We start from the raw sequence: 18,079 nt of genomic DNA, 5'->3' as shown, positions 1-18,079 counted from the left end.
TTTTGAAATGACCTTTCTTGTGGATTAAGAATTTTCAAGATCTGACATACCGATTTAAAATTACAAGCAATTTAAAAAATGCTCTGAATTTACATAACCTCAATCTATTTCCCCACGGCGGTGTTTGTACAATTTTGACAAATAGTCTTATTTTTATAAGGACCTCTTTGGTGCTGTGATCACGTTAGGGGTGATCAATATAAACCATGTGAACACTTCAGGGGAGTTGGAATCACTCTTTAAATGAGAGGAAGGCACCAACCACCTAAAGGTGGATTAAGTAACGTTTTTATTCTGAATTGAATCCAGAAGGGAAACGATCACCAGTTGTGTTGGTCCGAGCCGGGATTTGAACCCCGATCTACCACTTACGAGGCGGAAGCGTTACCACTGGGCTACGTGGCTCGGTCACCAAATAAACAAAAGAAATAAACAAGCTTAAAAAAATTTAAAGCGTACAAGGAGAAAAAAAAATGCAGGTAGAAAACAATAGTTATCAAATCACAAATATTCAGCAATGTTCTCTGTACTGTAAAAATCGAAAATAAATGTAATTCCACTATCGCAGTGCTCTTTTTTTATTTCTATTTCCTTGTTTTTTTTTAATATTAAAGAAAGAAGACAAAACTTTTAAAATTATCTAAAACATAAAAAAAATAAATATATAATAAAGCCTGACTAAAAATTTTGCAGTTTTTTTTAAAGAACAATCTTTTCTACTCAGGAAAAAAGATAGTTTGGGGATCATCTGACGCAGAAAAAAAAACCCTTGATCTTGCCTTAAATAAACAATCTTCTTAAAAATAACTGCAAAAAGCTTAACTACACCTTTTTCAATTAAAAATATGAAAAAAAAAAGTGTCTCTATTACCTACTATTCGATCCGTTTCAAATTATTTCGTGTTTTTTTTTTTTTAAATAAATAAGTAAAAAGCAAATAGAACTAAATAATGAAGAGTTATTCAATCTGGTTGAATTTAAAATTATAACAAAACAGACATATATTTTTTTTTCTCCAAAAACAAACACATCAGTTGATGGCACACAAAACATAACTCTGTAATTTTAATCAACACCCACATACTCCCGTTCTGCCAGCTGCAAACTTTGATAATGGGGTTGAATTTATGGATCCACCGATGCCACAAACTAGCAAAATGGCTTCTGCTTAACCCGGTCGAAACCTTGTTCTGGTTTTCCGCTAAATCTATACACAGCCATCCACCGCACTTTGGACAGCTGCCACACACGCGTTCAAAAGCATGCACGTGTGTGTGTGTGTGTGTTTGCGCGCGCGGAGTAAATTTAATTAAAAACTTTAATCAATGTTCGGTATCGGTGGCCCAAAATTTCACAATTGAAATTCAGAAGTTCGCTCCGTTTCATCACCGAAATGCAAATATGTGTTATGGAGAGCTGTCGCCCAATTTGGCGGCACACCACAAACTATTTAAGCACTTTTGTGTGTGTGCGTGTTGTTTGTGTGTACCACCCTAATCGCATACACGTGGCAGCCCACTTTCGCACGCAAATATTTTGCATATTTTGCAGCATAACTGTATTAATTTGTGTTTAAAATTAGTACCCCTTTTCCGCTGCGAATTTCGCACAAATTTCAGCTAAATTTTAATTCCACCGGAAGGTCTAACCAAATTTCTATCTCTCGTTTTCCCCCCCTCAGATTCTGGACGGGTACTACCACTTCGAGCATCGGCACGTGCAGCGGCGTTCGGTGAACCCGGCGGCGCCCCACCAGCGCCGGCTGGACGAGGACGACCGGATCCACTGGTCCCAGCAGCAGCGGGCCAAGCGGCGCACCAAGCGGGACTTTCGGCCCCTGAAGAGCCCCTACCTCATCCAGCTCAACGATCCCAAGTGGCCCGAGATGTGGTACCTGGTAAGGTTCTTTCAAATTTAAACTCTAAACCAGCGATGGAATAATCATCATCAAAAGAAAATCATTGGACGTTCATCAAGAGAAAAAATCCGAAAGGAGCATGGCTCTCCTCTCTCGCGCACGAAAGATCGGTAAAAGGAATCTAAAAAAATCATCATCTTGATTATTCGGCGGAACATCTTATTCACTACTACACTTGCAAGTGTAACGTCACACGTCGAAAAACGACCTGTCACATTTTGTAGATGGACAATGTTTGTAAACAAAGTGAAATAAATATTTTTAAGTGGTGCTGACAAGGAAATTCACAAAAAATCATCAGCAGATTGATTTTCTTGAAGAATTTCGGGAGCGATTTTCTTTTGCGTGATTTGCCTCCTCTCTCTTTCGCGGGTGAAGAAAGTTCGCTAGCGAAATTGATTTTTTTGCGATTATTCCATCCCTGCTCTAAACAATATTGAGATTTCATTCAAACTATGACAATTATTACAATTTCCATAAAGTTTCTGATTTTTACCATCAAACATTAATTTAACAATAATAAAAAGAAAACTTCAAGCTAAAACCAATGCCTTCTCTTCACAGAACCGAGGAAACGGCCTGGACATGAATGTGATACCGGCGTGGAAGGAGGGCGTAACGGGGAAGGGCGTCGTGGTGACAATCCTCGACGACGGCCTCGAGTCGGATCATCCCGACCTGGAGCATAATTACGTGAGTATAGTTCGCTGTTTTTCTTCGTAAATTGATGTCCTCAAAATGTATTATAAATGGGTCTGACGGACAAGAAAATTAAGACATTTCTAGCGTTTTTGAAAAGGTTCTGTAAGTTATGAGAAGTCCTATGTTTATGGTTTGTTTCTATGCAAAATATTTTTCAAAAGAAAGTTTATTATTTCTCCCGAAAATCAATTTAAATTTTAGACCTTTGATATTTACCCAAAGATTTTTTTAATGCTATCGCCGAGAGTGCTCAAAGGAGATATTTTGATAAAAACTCAATTAGTTTACTCAAATCGCAATTACTTTACTCAAAAACTAGTTGACAGCAGCCTGTGAAGTTTTCAAGGTTAAAATTGAATTTTCTGTCAACTGTTGACATTTGTTCAAACTTGAAACTTCTGAATTTATGAGTTCTTAAATTAAATATAATCCATATCTGGTTCAGCTTTGGAAGATTGTTGAACATGACTTTTTGAAATAGATCTAGTATTTTCTCAAAAATATCAGTAGAGTAGTTCTCTAGAATGTCGCAAATTAATTCGCGATTTTTTAATTTGTATTTTTTTTATTTCGATAAAACTTTGTCCATACAAAGTTTTCTATTATAATTGGAATTATTCTGAAAAAAGGAACACTTAAAAAAATTCCCATTTCATTATAAGTTTCTTGCACTAAAAGTTAGATTCCCAAAATACGTATTTTTGAACTTTTCAATATTTTGATATGTTTTAAGAGACTCAAAAAAAAATCTAAAGTTTTTTTTTAAAAGGAGCTCATAGGTTGTCATATTGTCTTTCATATGTTTATAGGACATTATCAAAAAAACTCTATCTTTTGAGGCATAGTCGGTGATCGTGCAAAATGTTGTTCCAGTGATAGATTTTTTGAAAAAAATATTTGTTTTTTTATATCGAAAATGGGTCAAAAAATTACAAAAAAAGAATTTAGGAGCTAAAGAGCTAAATGCAATTGAACATAATTTTTAATGAAGTGCACCGGAAATTTTGACATTTTTCTTTAATAAAAAAATATGAAGGAAAGCCAACAGCTAAAAAAAATATTTTGAAAAGCTGAGAAAATTTTTCATTTTTTTTCTCTGAGACTTTGAAAATCTCTGAAACTTTCGTAAAATTTTCAGATCATTCAATAAAAATAAAAACTAAAAAATTTGGTTTAAAATATTAAATGAGAAAAATCTGTTAATCATAGACATTTTCAAAAGTTTGATTTTTTAAGGAATTTTGAGAAACGCAAAAAATCACGTGAATTCTGAAGGGGTTCTATGCTTATTTTTATGTTAAATTTGGATCAACTAAAGGAAAAGTGTTTTTTTTATGCATAATTGTCTTACGTCATTTTTGGCCGACTTTGACTTTTGATCATCATATACACAGAAAAAAAAATAATTTTGGAAGTTTGAAGTTTGGTAGATTGAACATTGCTTCTTTTTTTAGTAATATAACATAAAAAATCTATAAAAATGTGAACTTGATGAAAATTCACCAAAATCTGATGCAAATTCACCAGCTCCTGATGCAAATTACACATTTTTTTGGCACAAAATCTGCATCATTCCCTGATGAATATTACCATCATTTTTACAAAACTACATATTTTTGGGGAAGAAAAATACAAAAAGGATTCTTTCTGTTGCTAAAAGGTAATGGTTTGCCTCAAACTACCTTTTTCAATGTAGAATTTTGAAATATGTTTTCAACTGTGATGCGGGTACTATTATCATTAATTTGACATGTTTGGGTACCAAGAGATGCATCTTTTAATAACAATAAATTTTGGTACCCAAATATATGTTATTTTTCCGTTTTTGCACACGACGCGCTAAAAACACAGTTTTTATTTTCAAAAAATCATATCTCGAAATCCTGTTAATGAACACCTCTCATTTTTTATATGTAACGTAAAATTGCCGAGGATTCCGATAAAAATATTTTCAGACATGTGTGGTGTGGTCCAGACACCGTCAAAGCGGCATTTTAAAGTTTCATTCGACTATTTCAAATGTTAGGCTAGATTTTTCGGACGTCAATTTTTTTTCTTTGGTCATTTAATCATCTTTCATTTGAGTCTAAGACAGAAAAATCCGTTGAAATGGCGCGGAGCTATGATTTTTTTTTTAAAGTGATTTTTGTGAAAATTGTCGAAAATGGCAATTTTTGGGACCACCCTAATGGCAAAAAGGGGTCTAATTATTTTGGACAAGGAACCCCCGAAAAATGTTGAGCCCGATCGGAGAACTTTTTGTTCGGTTAATGCCTTGAGCCACTCTCTACGAAATCGGCCGATTTCGACCATTTTTATTTTTTGTATTTTTTGATTTGGCTCAAACTTTGTGGGGGCCTTCCCTATGACCAAAATTTTCTATAAAATTGTCTAAGAGACAATGAAGATTGGACCTCGGGTTGCTAAGATACAGCCGCTTTAAGTAAAAGAAACGCTTGAAAACAGAGCCCTTTATCAAAAAATCTGTAAAGTACTTTTCGATTGATAATTCAATTTTACATAAAACAATTACGTCAAATTTGTTTTTGCATGAAATTTCTTTTTTTTTCAAAAAATCAGTATTTTTTCAAAAATTCATAACTTGGCGGCAGATTTTTTGACCATGTTTCTTGATGGCTCAAAAGTTGCGGGTTTTTGTCCCCAAAAACAAATAAAAAAATCTCGAAAATCAAAAAATACGTATTTTTGGAAATTGAGTTTTTTTTTAAAAAGAGTTGATCTGCATATTTTTTTTCCGTGTACCTATTTTTTTCTCAATAGTCTCAACAATACCTACAACTTTGCCGAAGACACCAAATTGATCAGAAAATTCACTCAAAAGTTACAGCTGTTTGAATATGTACGTACCATTTTTGTATAGACAGCTGCCAAAATTGTATGGAGACTTGTATGGGTGAACCAATGACACAAAATAGCTTATTTGGTCATAGGGAAGGCCCCCACAAAGTTTGAGCCAAATCAAAAAATACAAATAAAATCCATTTCCGGTTTTGGTAGAGAATTGCTCTCATTTCAAATGGAATTGCTGTATTATTCTATCATTCATTTGATCCGATTAAAAAAGCCACAAGTATTATTATGTAATTACAGCTTCATGGCGAATTCCGGGAAATTTTAAATTCCAAACAATCCTCTAGCTAAATCCTTGTCACACAGGTACCATTTCCAGGAAAACTTTCATAATTACACATTCACGTACTGTTCGTCCGATGCAGTTGTGCAACGGAAAAAAGCAACCCTAAATGACCGGATTATAAAAGTTTTTTTCTTTTTCACCTTGTCCCATATGTGATCCTGCTCTCTTTACATTCGACAGTCATTTAGCCGGTAGAATCACACAGATTTTTTGTTCTAATTTTTTTTGTCATCTGTGGAGTCGCTGAAATCCCAAACCACACAGTTCAGCATTCGGCAATTGTTGTTTTATGGTACAGCAGCAGGGATGGTCAAGCCCAACTTTTACCCAGGTGTTTTGGCCTGAACAAATTTATCTATCCCCTCTTTTTCTGTTTGCACTGCTTCGTGACCGGTGTCCATCCAGGTTGTTCTAACTTTTCCGTGGGTGACAGTGCTAACCCTGAGATTACCTTTATCTATTTATTTTTTTGTAAATTTTTAATGGAATATTATATTAAAAATACTTCAATAACAATACAATTATTTATTTAATTGTGATTTTCACTAACTTGCAATAACCAAAGATTTAATATCCATGCACTAAGGGTTAGACAAAAGCTACTCAAACCGTTGAACGAGTTGGATTTGCTGGGATGTCCCAACAACCCAAATGTTCCCCCAACTAAACCGTGTGTGCAAAAGGTAAACACCATCAATCGCCAATTCAGAACACGTTTGTCCCAATTCAATCGTGCGTTTTTCCTCTCGAAAGTTTCTGTTTGCCTGCGAGCTCTTGCTGCTGTGACAGAGTTCGAGTTTTCCCTTGCTGGGTTGATGGAAAAACTGAAAAGGTTTTTTTCACTTAATCGTTCCGGCTCTGTCGAGGTTGTCAAAGCCGTGACAGAAATGAAGCACGTGATAGAGTTATTTACTTACTTCTTTTGGAATGATTTTATATGAATTTCTCGAGCATATCAATGGCGCTTGTTGAACAATATGTCAGTGGTTTAAGGACCATCCATAAACCACGTGGACACCTTTTTGAAATAAAAAAACATTTTTTTTTTTGTATGAATAGTGGACAATCGCTGAACCCGCGAATCCATGAAATTTGCCCTTGGCCGTAAAATTTGGTAAATACCGCGAAATTCGAAATTATGTACACAGAACAAAAAAATCATGGTAAAATTTCATCTAAAAAGGGGTACATCTTTTATGTCAGAAAAAATGTGTAATTTTACCTCTGATAATGTGTAATTTTACCACTATTCTGGTGTAATTTCTCTTTTTCCGTCTAAATTGAGGTAAAATTACATCATAAAAGAGGTAATACTCAACCTTCTAAAATTACACCTTCCAAATTTACACAATTTTTTGCTGTTATTGTCCAACTGCGTCTCAGTGTATTTAAACAATAATTTTTAAATTCATTCAATCCACAAGTTTTTAAACAGGCATTTTGGAACTATTTTTTATTGTTCATTACACAGAAAAAAAAAGTTGGATTTTGGAATGTTGAAAATTTGGTAGGTTGAATATTACATCTTTTTTGAGTAATATTACATAAAAAATGTGTAAAAATGTGAACCTGATGAATATTCATCAAAAACTGATGAAAATTCATCATTTTTTGATTTTCTGGGGTAAAATTAATCATTTTTTTTGCCACAAAATCTGTCACCATTTCCTGATGAATATTGCCATCATTTTTTTTCTGTGTGCAGTGTTTTACGAAATGCTGATAATTGTTTGCAAATTTCTCGCGAAATAAGCTTTGGTTGTAACATGCTATGGGTATGTAGTTTATAACATGAACATTTTTTCTTTATTACATAAAATTTCAAAAAGAACTCGAAAGAACGTTATTCAAAACTGCAACGGAAGAAACGCAGAGTGGTTTGAGATATTTTATTTTGAGATATCTGTTAAATTTATTAAAAAAGCAATAAACAAATTTCATAAAACACTAGGAAAATTAAAAAAAATTGTTAAATTTTGTTTTTTTATTCAATTTGGTTTACATGTTGTGACAAAGTTTATTCAATTTGGTATAAAACACAATACATGTTGAGAAAAAAAAATCAGTACTTTGCAATGTTTTATGATTTTTTCTTTTTTAGTGTCAGATGGTTATATTTTGTATCCAAACAATTGCTAACTTTCCAGTAACTTTATTGTATACAATATTTCTTAAATTACACATTTTTTAATTGATTTTAAGCAGAATTAAGAGAACTGCGAAATTACCGTGAAATTTCAAAGTGTTGAAACTGGCATGCCGCCTTAATAATAATGTTTGAAAATTTATCCCGAATTAGAAAACATTAAAATACTTAAATATAATACTCAATCTTTTAAAATATAAAACCACTCAGAAAATATGTAATGCATTTTACGGATCTGTTCCGGACACTAAACAACTGTTCCACTTTTTTTTAGAATTAAACATAATATCCAGACTGAAATGTGTATATTTTTTTCAATTTCCGGAAAACCGGGACAAAATAAAAAAAAATCCCGGGATTCGGGAATCCCCGGTTTCAGAAAATTCCCGGGAAATTCCAGGATAGATGCACTAACAGTGAGGCCAAACCTTATCTTAATCCTATAAAAGTCTTATTCTGATTCTCCTCAATTTTTGTTTAATTCCAAAATCCAGAGAATTGTAACTAATTTGTTTAAACTTGTCACTTGCATGAAATTATGATTTTTTTGCATTTTTCCTCAAAAAGAGAATGGCCAAGACAAATCACAATTTCTACAGTGCTTTTCTTAGTTAGTTTTTAACTATTGGAAATTTTTAACATGCGTTTTTTTTCCAAATGGTTTGACATTTCAATAATTTTATTTGCACAAAACATTCAAGCACAAAAAAACATTAAGATAAAATGCTATACTAGCACATCAACCCACCTCCAATTTTTTTTTCCTGTCCCACAACACGAAAAAAAGAGGCCAAACGATTTTCTACCAAATTAATTCCACCTGCCAATTACGCATAATTATACCGACGAGTGCTCGATAACACTATCAGGCACATAAATTGTACCGAATCAGTTGTTTGGTTGCTCCATTAGCTCCAAATATCAGGCTCTAATTAATGCTTGTTGATTGGAAAACGACACCCTCCCCGACTCGTCATTTCGGGGGGTAGTTGGTCAAAAGTGCGCAGTTTGTTATTTAAATTATCCAATTAGTCGTGGTGTGGTTATACGCGAACATATTTGCCACAAATTACTCACAGATGGCTGCCCTTTTTCGGGGTAATTGATTTCAATTTGAATTTCGGGGAAGCCGATTCAAGCTTTTGAAAAATTCTAATTGTTGCTTTTTCCCCCCACCACCCGCAGGACCCCGGAGCGTCGTACGACGTCAACGGTAACGACGGCGACCCAATGCCCCACTACGACCTAACGGACTCGAACCGGCACGGGACACGGTGCGCCGGTGAGGTCGCCGCAACGGCCAACAACTCCAAGTGTGCCGTGGGCATCGCGTACGGAGCTCGCGTCGGTGGCGTCCGGATGCTGGACGGGGACGTTACGGACGTGGTCGAGGCCAAATCGCTGGGACTGCACTCGCAACATATCGACATCTACAGTGCCTCGTGGGGTCCGGACGACGACGGGAAAACGGTGGACGGTCCGGGCGATATGGCCACGCGGGCCTTCATCGAGGGCGTCCGCAAGGGTCGCGGTGGAAAGGGCTCCATCTTCATCTGGGCGTCCGGCAATGGGGGTCGCGAGCACGACAACTGCAACTGCGACGGCTACACCAACTCCATCTGGACACTGTCGATTTCGAGTGCCTCCCAGGAGGGACTCGTGCCTTGGTGAGTGTGTTACACGATGACGGCGGAACAGTTTAATGATGCTAAGCTTACTTTCACGTACGGAACAGGTTCTCGGAAATGTGCAGCTCGACGTTAGCCACGACGTACAGCAGTGGGAACACCAACGAGAAGCAGGTCATTACGACGGATCTGCACCACTCGTGCACGTCCTCGCACACGGGAACGTCCGCGTCGGCACCGCTGGCGGCCGGAATTGCCGCGCTGGTGCTGGAAGCGAATCGCAACCTGACGTGGCGTGACCTGCAGCATATCGGTGAGTGGTGATAATTTATTTTGACTATATAGCTAAAAATTACCTTTGTTGTTCTAATACATTCTATGGAAATGATTCAAAATGATAATGATTTTCTTAATCGGTTGGTTTAGTCCCTATTTTAAACAAATTAAACTTACATTGCCATTGCTTTTAATATCGAAGTGTCACTTTTTAGACGATCATTTTTTGGGTTTTCGGTCGTTACCTTATTATCACTATCCCTCAAAAATCAATATAATAATGTCCCGAGCAGACGGAAATAACTTGGGAATAACATTTTATGTCAAGATTTGTTATTCATCGTTTTGATTTTTTTGTTATTGGATTGTTATTGTAATAACAGACTAATAACATTTTTTCTTCGAACAAATCTTTGTTATTAGTTTTTGTTAACAACTAATCCGATCATCCCAATAACAGTTGGAGGTATTCTTCCACAACAAAAAATGTTATTTCATAGTTGTTTTGGCATTCATCCAATATCAAACCAATAACAAATTTAGTTATGATAACATAAACTGAGCATGAGAGCATGAGCATGAGAGACCACCCATGGTTCCCCCTCCGTTGCTGAACAGAACCGTAATATCCTTTCAGCACTACTGATCATAGGCTTTGACGATCTAGTGGTGTTTTCCTTATCAACAGCATGTATGAATGCGCCGAAAAGATAAAACACCATGATTGCTAAAACTAGATCAGTTGCGAATAGGTAACAGTCATTGGCCACCAACGGCGCCCGCCATGTCAGTGAACTGGATTTCTACTAAGTGCCAAGCTTACAACGACATTGCCCGAAATCGCACCCTACTGTTTTACCTGACAGAGTGTACGTAACGAGTTTTGCCTGAAGATTTGTACTTTTCGAAACCCTATCTTTCGACCGCCAAAACCTACTAGACTAGCTTTCCCTATAGCTTTCCGAGCTCTCCTGTCCTCAGAGCAACTACCAATTTTTATCATACATAGTAAGAAACATTTACTTTCATCATCGTCAACTTAAGAGGCACATTATATTTGCATATCGCGCGCGATTCTCAAACCTTTGTAGAACTCTAATTTTAAACAACATTTCAAAAATAAAAAAAAATCCATCATCATCATGTGGTCATACTGAGCAATTTACTTGTACATTCGTTTTAGAATTTCGTCAATATATAATTATATGAAGTCAAACTTAAAATACTAATTTAATGTGCGAGCAACACCGGCTTTTGAACTCTGCTATTGTCGTTGACTGTTTAATTTGTCTGGGCATCGAGTTAAATATATTCACACCCTTATAAAACAATGAATTTTGTGCAGCTCCAAAAAAAAAGTTTGGAGTGCGTGGTGCATCTGCATTTCGTGTGAAATGATCATGAAGATCACTACCTCGTAAAATTCGATCGCATAAATATCTAGGCAACAAGCCATTGATTAATTTAAACACAAAAATCATAGTGGAAAAAAATATTCTTTGCTTCACAGATAGCCATTGCAGAGCATCTAACATCCATGTCGAAGAAGTAAATCTGTTACATTTTAAAATTAAACGCATTATTTTATTTTGCAGGCGTTGAAGCCTAGATAACTGTGCTTCATTCGCCAAAAATATCATCGATGAACAAAAGTCTAAGTGTGGTGAGATTATAGATTTATAAAGTTGAATTTTGCTCTGAAAGTTAAGGTCATTTTTTAGTCGACACATAATTCCATACTTTTTTGCAATTTTCTTAATTGTATTATCAATATGAATATTAAATTTTAAGTTTTCGTCAATAGTAACCCCTAGATATTTTATTGAATTAACCCGATCTATTTGCTCCCCATCAATTGCAATTTGTGCATCATGTATGTTTTGATATCTTGATGAAATAATCATGTATTTTGTTTTATGTATATTTAATTTCAACTGTTTGAATTTCAGCCATTTGGAAAGAGCATCTAAATCTTCGTTCAAGTGCAATACAGCGTCGACTGGATTTTTTGCTGCACATTTCCCGTTTATCGGTTGTTAAATTTTAAATGAAATGGTTTAATCTTAGACAGCCGGCTGTGGAAAGATAGAACCAAAATCATTTGTAATTAAATGATGAAGGATTTAACAGTGTAACTTTTAAATTGAGATGTTTTTACGAGTTTTACATGATTGATGTTTAGTGGGGTACTGATTAACGAAGCGAACGACGAGTTACGATGTTTATCGAGCTGAAATGGTATGATAAGATTTTGTTGTTGTTGCACACCGACGACGAACGCGAAAAAAACCCTGCGACCCGACGGAAAGGCATCGCAAATCGGACTGGCTCAACTGTCATCGATGATAACCAGAGCCAGTCAGTTGATTTTGTAATGATAACAAAAACTGTTATTAAACCCTTATGCAAAAATTGATTTTTCAAGAAGATTCCATAACACTTTCTGTTATTTTAACAGTATTTGTTATTGAAATGGCATGAATTTTGTTATTACCGTCTGTCCGGGGTTACAAACCCAGTAAAAAATGTTGATACAGAGATATGAAAATTTGAATGCTTGAAATTCCCTGATTTTTACGTAATTTAACCTAAGTTAATGTGTAAAAGATGGAAAAATCTTAAACAAAGACATGTATTTCAGAGATAAAATTACTCAATTTGAAAAGTAACCCATATTTAATGTAATTTATTTTTCTATATGAATCTAGGTAAAACTAAATCAAAATAAGGTAAACTTTCGAAATAATAAATTTTCAAATCGTCGTATCAAGAACAATCCGTGTGTACATCAGCTTTAGCAGTGTTGGCAGATCATTGAATTTTATTACTCAGCTTCTAAAAAAAAATGAAATCTGAAATTCATTAAATTAACAGCATCCTGTAATGTGGATTTATATTTTTCCTAAAGTGCTCATAGTTAATGAAAGTGTTACTTTGCTTTAAAAACGCTGATCCAAAAAGGAGGCATTTCAATCTTAGCCTTCAGTAAAACTTTGCTATGATTACAATTTTTATCAAATAGATGGATATTTTACCTTTGTGCAATCACTAGTTTTTGACTTTTAAAGTTACAAAAATGGCACGCTGATTAGGCCATTGCAATTTTATTGCAAGTATTTGTCCAAAACCCAATACTCCAAAACTGAACAATATTGTTGCTTGGCATTGAAATTTTCATTTTAAAAACATGTACAATCGCTTATAAAGTTTCAAGAATATTTTATATATAGAGCAATTCCATCTCAAATCAGGAATTTTTCTGGTACTTTTGTACCCGACCCTCTCCGATTTCAATGAAACTTTGTAGACATGTTATCCTAGGCCTATATAAGCCATTTTTGTGTATACGGAGCCAATTGTACTCGAAAATAACATTTGAGAAGGGCGTAAGGTATTTAGATATTTTTGTATTCTGTAATTTAAAAATGACTGTAACTCGAAGGCGTTGCATCGTACCAAAAAGTGGTCAAAGACAAACTTGTAGGAAATTGGACGGGCTTTCTGAAAAAAATACACTGAAAGAAAAATACACGCCACTTCTATGGGATTTTTCAATTTTTATGTTTAAAAGTTAATTTTTAAGGTGAAGTCACGATTTTTTTTCGTTCAAAATTTTTGAGGAAATAGCCTAAAATGTGACAAAAAGACTCACGAAAAATGCAGGATGGTATGTCTCTCCTAAAAAAATACAAAAATCATTTACTAAAACTGTTTTTTTGAAAAGTGGTCTAAACGTCAAAATTTTCAAAAACCGATAGTGGGAATCGATTTTCCAGACAATTTTACATAAAAGTCTCCATATTGACCATTGTCCCAAGTCTAATCCTTGCGAAGTTACAGCGGTTTTAAAAATAATAGTGTTGAAAAAACAACTTTTTTGGTGGTTTTTTGCATTTTCTATAAGACAGACTTGATTTTTCAGTCTCGAAAATATTTTTACCGGAAAGCTCGTCCAATTTCCCATAAGTTTGCCTTTGACAGCTTTTCAATATGACTCGTTTTAATATTTACGTAGGATGATTTACCTTCCAGATTTCTACCACACTGAAAAAAATATTCTGTTTTCAGTTATGTGCAATGTAATTAAGCTAATATATGTAAGCCCATGCATCCAATTGAAAAGCTGGCAAAGGCAAACTTATGGGAAATTGGACGAGCTTTCCGGTAAAAATATTTTCGAGACTGAAAAATCAAGTCTGTCATATAGAAAATGCAAAAAACCACCAAAAAAGCTGTTTTTTCAACATTTTTATTTTTAAAACCGCTGTAACTTCGCAAGGATTAGACCTGGGACAATGGTCAATATGGAGACTTTTATGTAAAATTGTCTGGAGCATCGATTCCCACTATCGGTTTTTGAAAATTTTGAAGTTTAGACCACTTTTCAAAAAAACAGTTTCAGTTATTGATTTTTGTATTTTTTTAGGAGAGACATACCATCCTGCATTTTTCGTGAGTCTTTTTGTCACATTTTAGGCTATTTCCTCAAAAATTTTGAACGAACAAAAATCGTGACATCACCTTAAAAATTAACTTTTAAACATAAAAATTTAAAAATCCCATAGAAGTGGCGCGTATTTTTCTTTCAGTGTATTTTTTTCAGAAAGCCCGTCCAATTTCCTACAAGTTTGTCTTTGACCACTTTTTGGTACGAGGCAACGCCTTCGAGTTACAGTCATTTTTAAATTACAGAATACAAAAATATCTAAATACCTTACGCCCTTCTCAAATGTTATTTTCGAGTACAATTGGCTCCGTATACACAAAAATGGCTTATATAGGCCTAGGATAACATGTCTACAAAGTTTCATTGACATCGGAGAGGGTCGGGTACAAAAATACCAGAAAAATTCCTGATTTGAGATGGAATTGCTCTATATTCTTTTGTCTTTTAATAAAATAGAGCAATTTTAAGATACTAAACAAAAACTATTTTCATAAATTCCTTGATATTTTACATTTTTGACAGTAACATAACTATTATAATAATTTTGTGAAACTTTTTGCTTGAAAATATTGAATTTTAGGCTTGAAATTCGTCAATTTTATCATTTGTATTTGGAGAGCTGAGTGGAAAAAAATATATGTTTGGATAATTCCTATGCTGCCCGTATTGTTCAAACTTGAATTGTGTATGTATGTATATAATAATTATATTCACAGGAAAAATTATGAAACTTTTGTAACAAGCTTAAATTTCAAATAAACTTTTCATGAAGAACATAAAGAAAATAACGTCGGAGATTCTGATCCTATATCAAGATCAATTATATTTTTATACACGTACGCCACCTTCCTTCCTTTTCTCCCCCAGTTGTCCGCACGGCCAAACCGGGCAACCTGAAGGACCCGTCGTGGGCAAAAAACGGCGTCGGCCGACGCGTTTCGCACTCCTTCGGGTACGGCCTGATGGACGCGGCCGCCATGGTCCGGCTAGCTCGCACCTGGAAGACCGTCCCGGACCAGCAGATCTGCGAAATCAACGCGCCCCACCTGGACAAGTAAAACCCTTTTTTTAACGCAGGTGTTTGAAAATTTGCTAAACATTTTCCCCCATCTCTATCATCAACAGGCAAATTCCGCCGCGAACCAAAGTCACCCTGCAGCTGCTCGTGGAACACTGCATGGGCGTCAACTACCTGGAGCACGTGCAGGCCAAAATTACGCTCACTTCGCAGCGGCGCGGTGACATCCAGATCTTCCTGACGTCGCCGTCCGGCACCCGGGTCACGCTGCTAACACCAAGGTACAACGCAACGTCCGTCATTACGGTGAAAATTTTTCATCATATTTTCCCGCTTTTTTTGTTTTTGCAGATCCCACGATTTATCCCGGTCCGGCTTCAATCAGTGGCCGTTCATGTCGGTGCACACGTGGGGCGAAGCGCCGCACGGAGTCTGGCTGCTGGAGATCCACAACGAGGGACGCTTATTAGGTGAGATTGATGGGAGACGATTCATTTTTATTTTCCACCAACCTCGGCTCGGTTGGGTGCTTCTAGGGGTGATGGGCAAGCAAGTAGGTGGTGAAGGATTGATTTCCAGCTACTAACAGCACTCGACGGCGATGGCGAGAAGACAGTGACGGGAACTAATTGCGTTGGGAACGCTGGATGGAATTCTCGCGTGATGACGAACGATGGTGCTCTTCGGGATGTGTCCTGTGGAGTCCGTTGGACCCTCTGCCTTTGATCCGGATGATGCGATGTCGAATGACGGTGACAGCGAATCAAAGTTGATTGTGGCAAATCGTGAGCGACGTGCCATGAAGACACAGTTATTCTTGTGTTCGAATGCATTTTTTTCCAGTGGAAGACCATGCGTCTCCATGATATTGTTCAAACGGTTTTATTTCTGATGGAGGTGCTTCATGTTTTAAGATTTGATGTGAATATTTCCTCATAGCTTTGAAACAAGGGAAACAATTCTGTATTAACCTAATTCAGGTTGATTGAAACTAGAGTTTCAGAGTTAACGCATTTTTTGAATCATTAGTTTAAAAATTTGTTGATTTATTCATAAAAAAAACTATCCAATGCTATTTTACTAAATTTTTTTTGAAGCAATGGCGCAACAAAATTTGTAGTTTATGTCCCATGAAATCTGACCAAAGTTGATCAGAGACAAAAAAAATAAAAAAAATAATTTAAATTTCCAGCCATGTTTAAAATATTTGACTTTTCCGTCAGTGTTGTTAAATACATTATTCATGTTTATCATTATCATTAAAAACTAACTTAATCTACCTATGTGGTTGGAGCATTCCTCACTCAATACCAACAATGGGTGATATGATGGGGTTGGATACAAATTTCATCTATTTTTTAGATCCGGAATAAAAATGTACATAAATATCACTTAAGTGGCCATATCTCGAGACAGGGTTGCCAGATCTTCAATATTTTGGACTCGTTGGAAAGGTCTTTTGATAAACTATCCAACGATGGGTCGGATGGGGTATCCGGACATAGCTTACATACATTTAAGGGGGATCCGGCTTCAAAAAAGTGCATCAATATCACTTAAGTGGACATATCTCGAGACAGGGTTGCCAGATCTTCAATGTTTTGGACTCGTTGGAAAAGTTTTTTGATAACCTAACCAACGATGGGTCGGATGGTGGATCCGGACATAGTTTACATACATTTAAGTGGGATCCGGCTTCCAAAAAGTACATAAATATTACTTAAGTGGCTTTATCTCGAGACAGGGTTGCCAGATCTTCAATGTTTTGTACTCATTGGAAAGGTCTTTTGATTACCTAACGATGGGTTGGATGATGGATCCGGACATAGTTTTCATGCATATAAGTGTGAACCGGATGTATGTGAAAACACATTTTTATATATAACTTTTGAACTACTTATCGAAACTTCAAACAATTCAATAGCGATGTAAACCAAACCAAGTGTAAACCAATTCGAATGCAACCGGTTTGATCAAAATCAGTCCAGCCAGTGCTGAGAAAACTTGGCAAGAATTTTGGACACACACACACACACACACACACACACACACACACACACACACACACACACACACACACACACACATACAAATACACAGACATTTGTTCAGTTTTCGATTCTGAGTCGATAGGTATACATGAATATAGGTCTACGAGCTGTTTTTCAAAAGTTCATTTTTCGAGCAGGATTATAGCCTTACCTCAGTGAGGAAGGCAAAAAACCCAAAGTATGACCAAAAATCGATGTTTTACACTTTGCTTCAATTCTGTGGGCAGATTCAGATTCAGCGGCCAAAATTACATGGAAGACATATAGTTGGACAATTTTAGAATTCCGTTAGGGTGGTCCCATACACTTTTCCCTTAAAAATTAAACATTTTCAAATTAAGATATCTTAAGTTTAATACAAAAAAAAACCCCTGGATTTTTTTCAGCGTTTAAAGTGTTTCTTCTTTCGAATTTAAACTGGCGCTTTAAATTTGGCCTTTGCTTTTTCGAGATATTTAAGATTAAATTTGTATCTTTTTTACCTTAAAATGGCTGTAACTTTTGACCCTTAAGTCCAAATTGATAAAAAATTAAAATGTTTTTAGAGCTCTAAAAATGCCTCGAACTTCACTTTTCGCTAAAACTTTACCCTGAATTGCTACGTTCAAAAAAACTGATTTTTTGAGGTTTACTCAGATGCTTTCTATAAATTAGGTCGTAGTAGGCGTAGATTGAGACATACAATGTTGGTGTCTTGGACAAAGTTGCTTGGATTGACAAGCCCAACAACTTTCTT

The 18,079-nt window shown here is 35.7% G+C and overlaps 1 protein-coding gene across 2 annotated transcripts in view; it reads left to right on the top strand.

Annotated features, from left to right (window-relative positions):
- Positions 1 to 18,079, top strand: part of LOC120418183 (furin-like protease 1) — a 404,647-nt gene that overhangs the window by 354,035 nt on the left and 32,533 nt on the right. For both annotated transcript variants that reach the window (XM_052711106.1, XM_039580483.2), the window contains exons 3-9: positions 1,682 to 1,897; positions 2,483 to 2,611; positions 9,109 to 9,590; positions 9,659 to 9,864; positions 15,142 to 15,328; positions 15,400 to 15,573; positions 15,644 to 15,762. In XM_052711106.1, coding sequence (XP_052567066.1) covers positions 1,682 to 1,897; positions 2,483 to 2,611; positions 9,109 to 9,590; positions 9,659 to 9,864; positions 15,142 to 15,328; positions 15,400 to 15,573; positions 15,644 to 15,762 — 1,513 coding nt within the window. The remainder of the gene's footprint in view (positions 1 to 1,681; positions 1,898 to 2,482; positions 2,612 to 9,108; positions 9,591 to 9,658; positions 9,865 to 15,141; positions 15,329 to 15,399; positions 15,574 to 15,643; positions 15,763 to 18,079) is intronic.

This window comes from Culex pipiens, chromosome 3, assembly GCF_016801865.2.
Source record: "Culex pipiens pallens isolate TS chromosome 3, TS_CPP_V2, whole genome shotgun sequence".
Lineage (NCBI taxonomy): Eukaryota > Metazoa > Arthropoda > Insecta > Diptera > Culicidae > Culex > Culex pipiens.
Note: the sequence above shows the minus strand (reverse complement) of the source record. Positions and strands in the feature narration are given on the sequence as shown.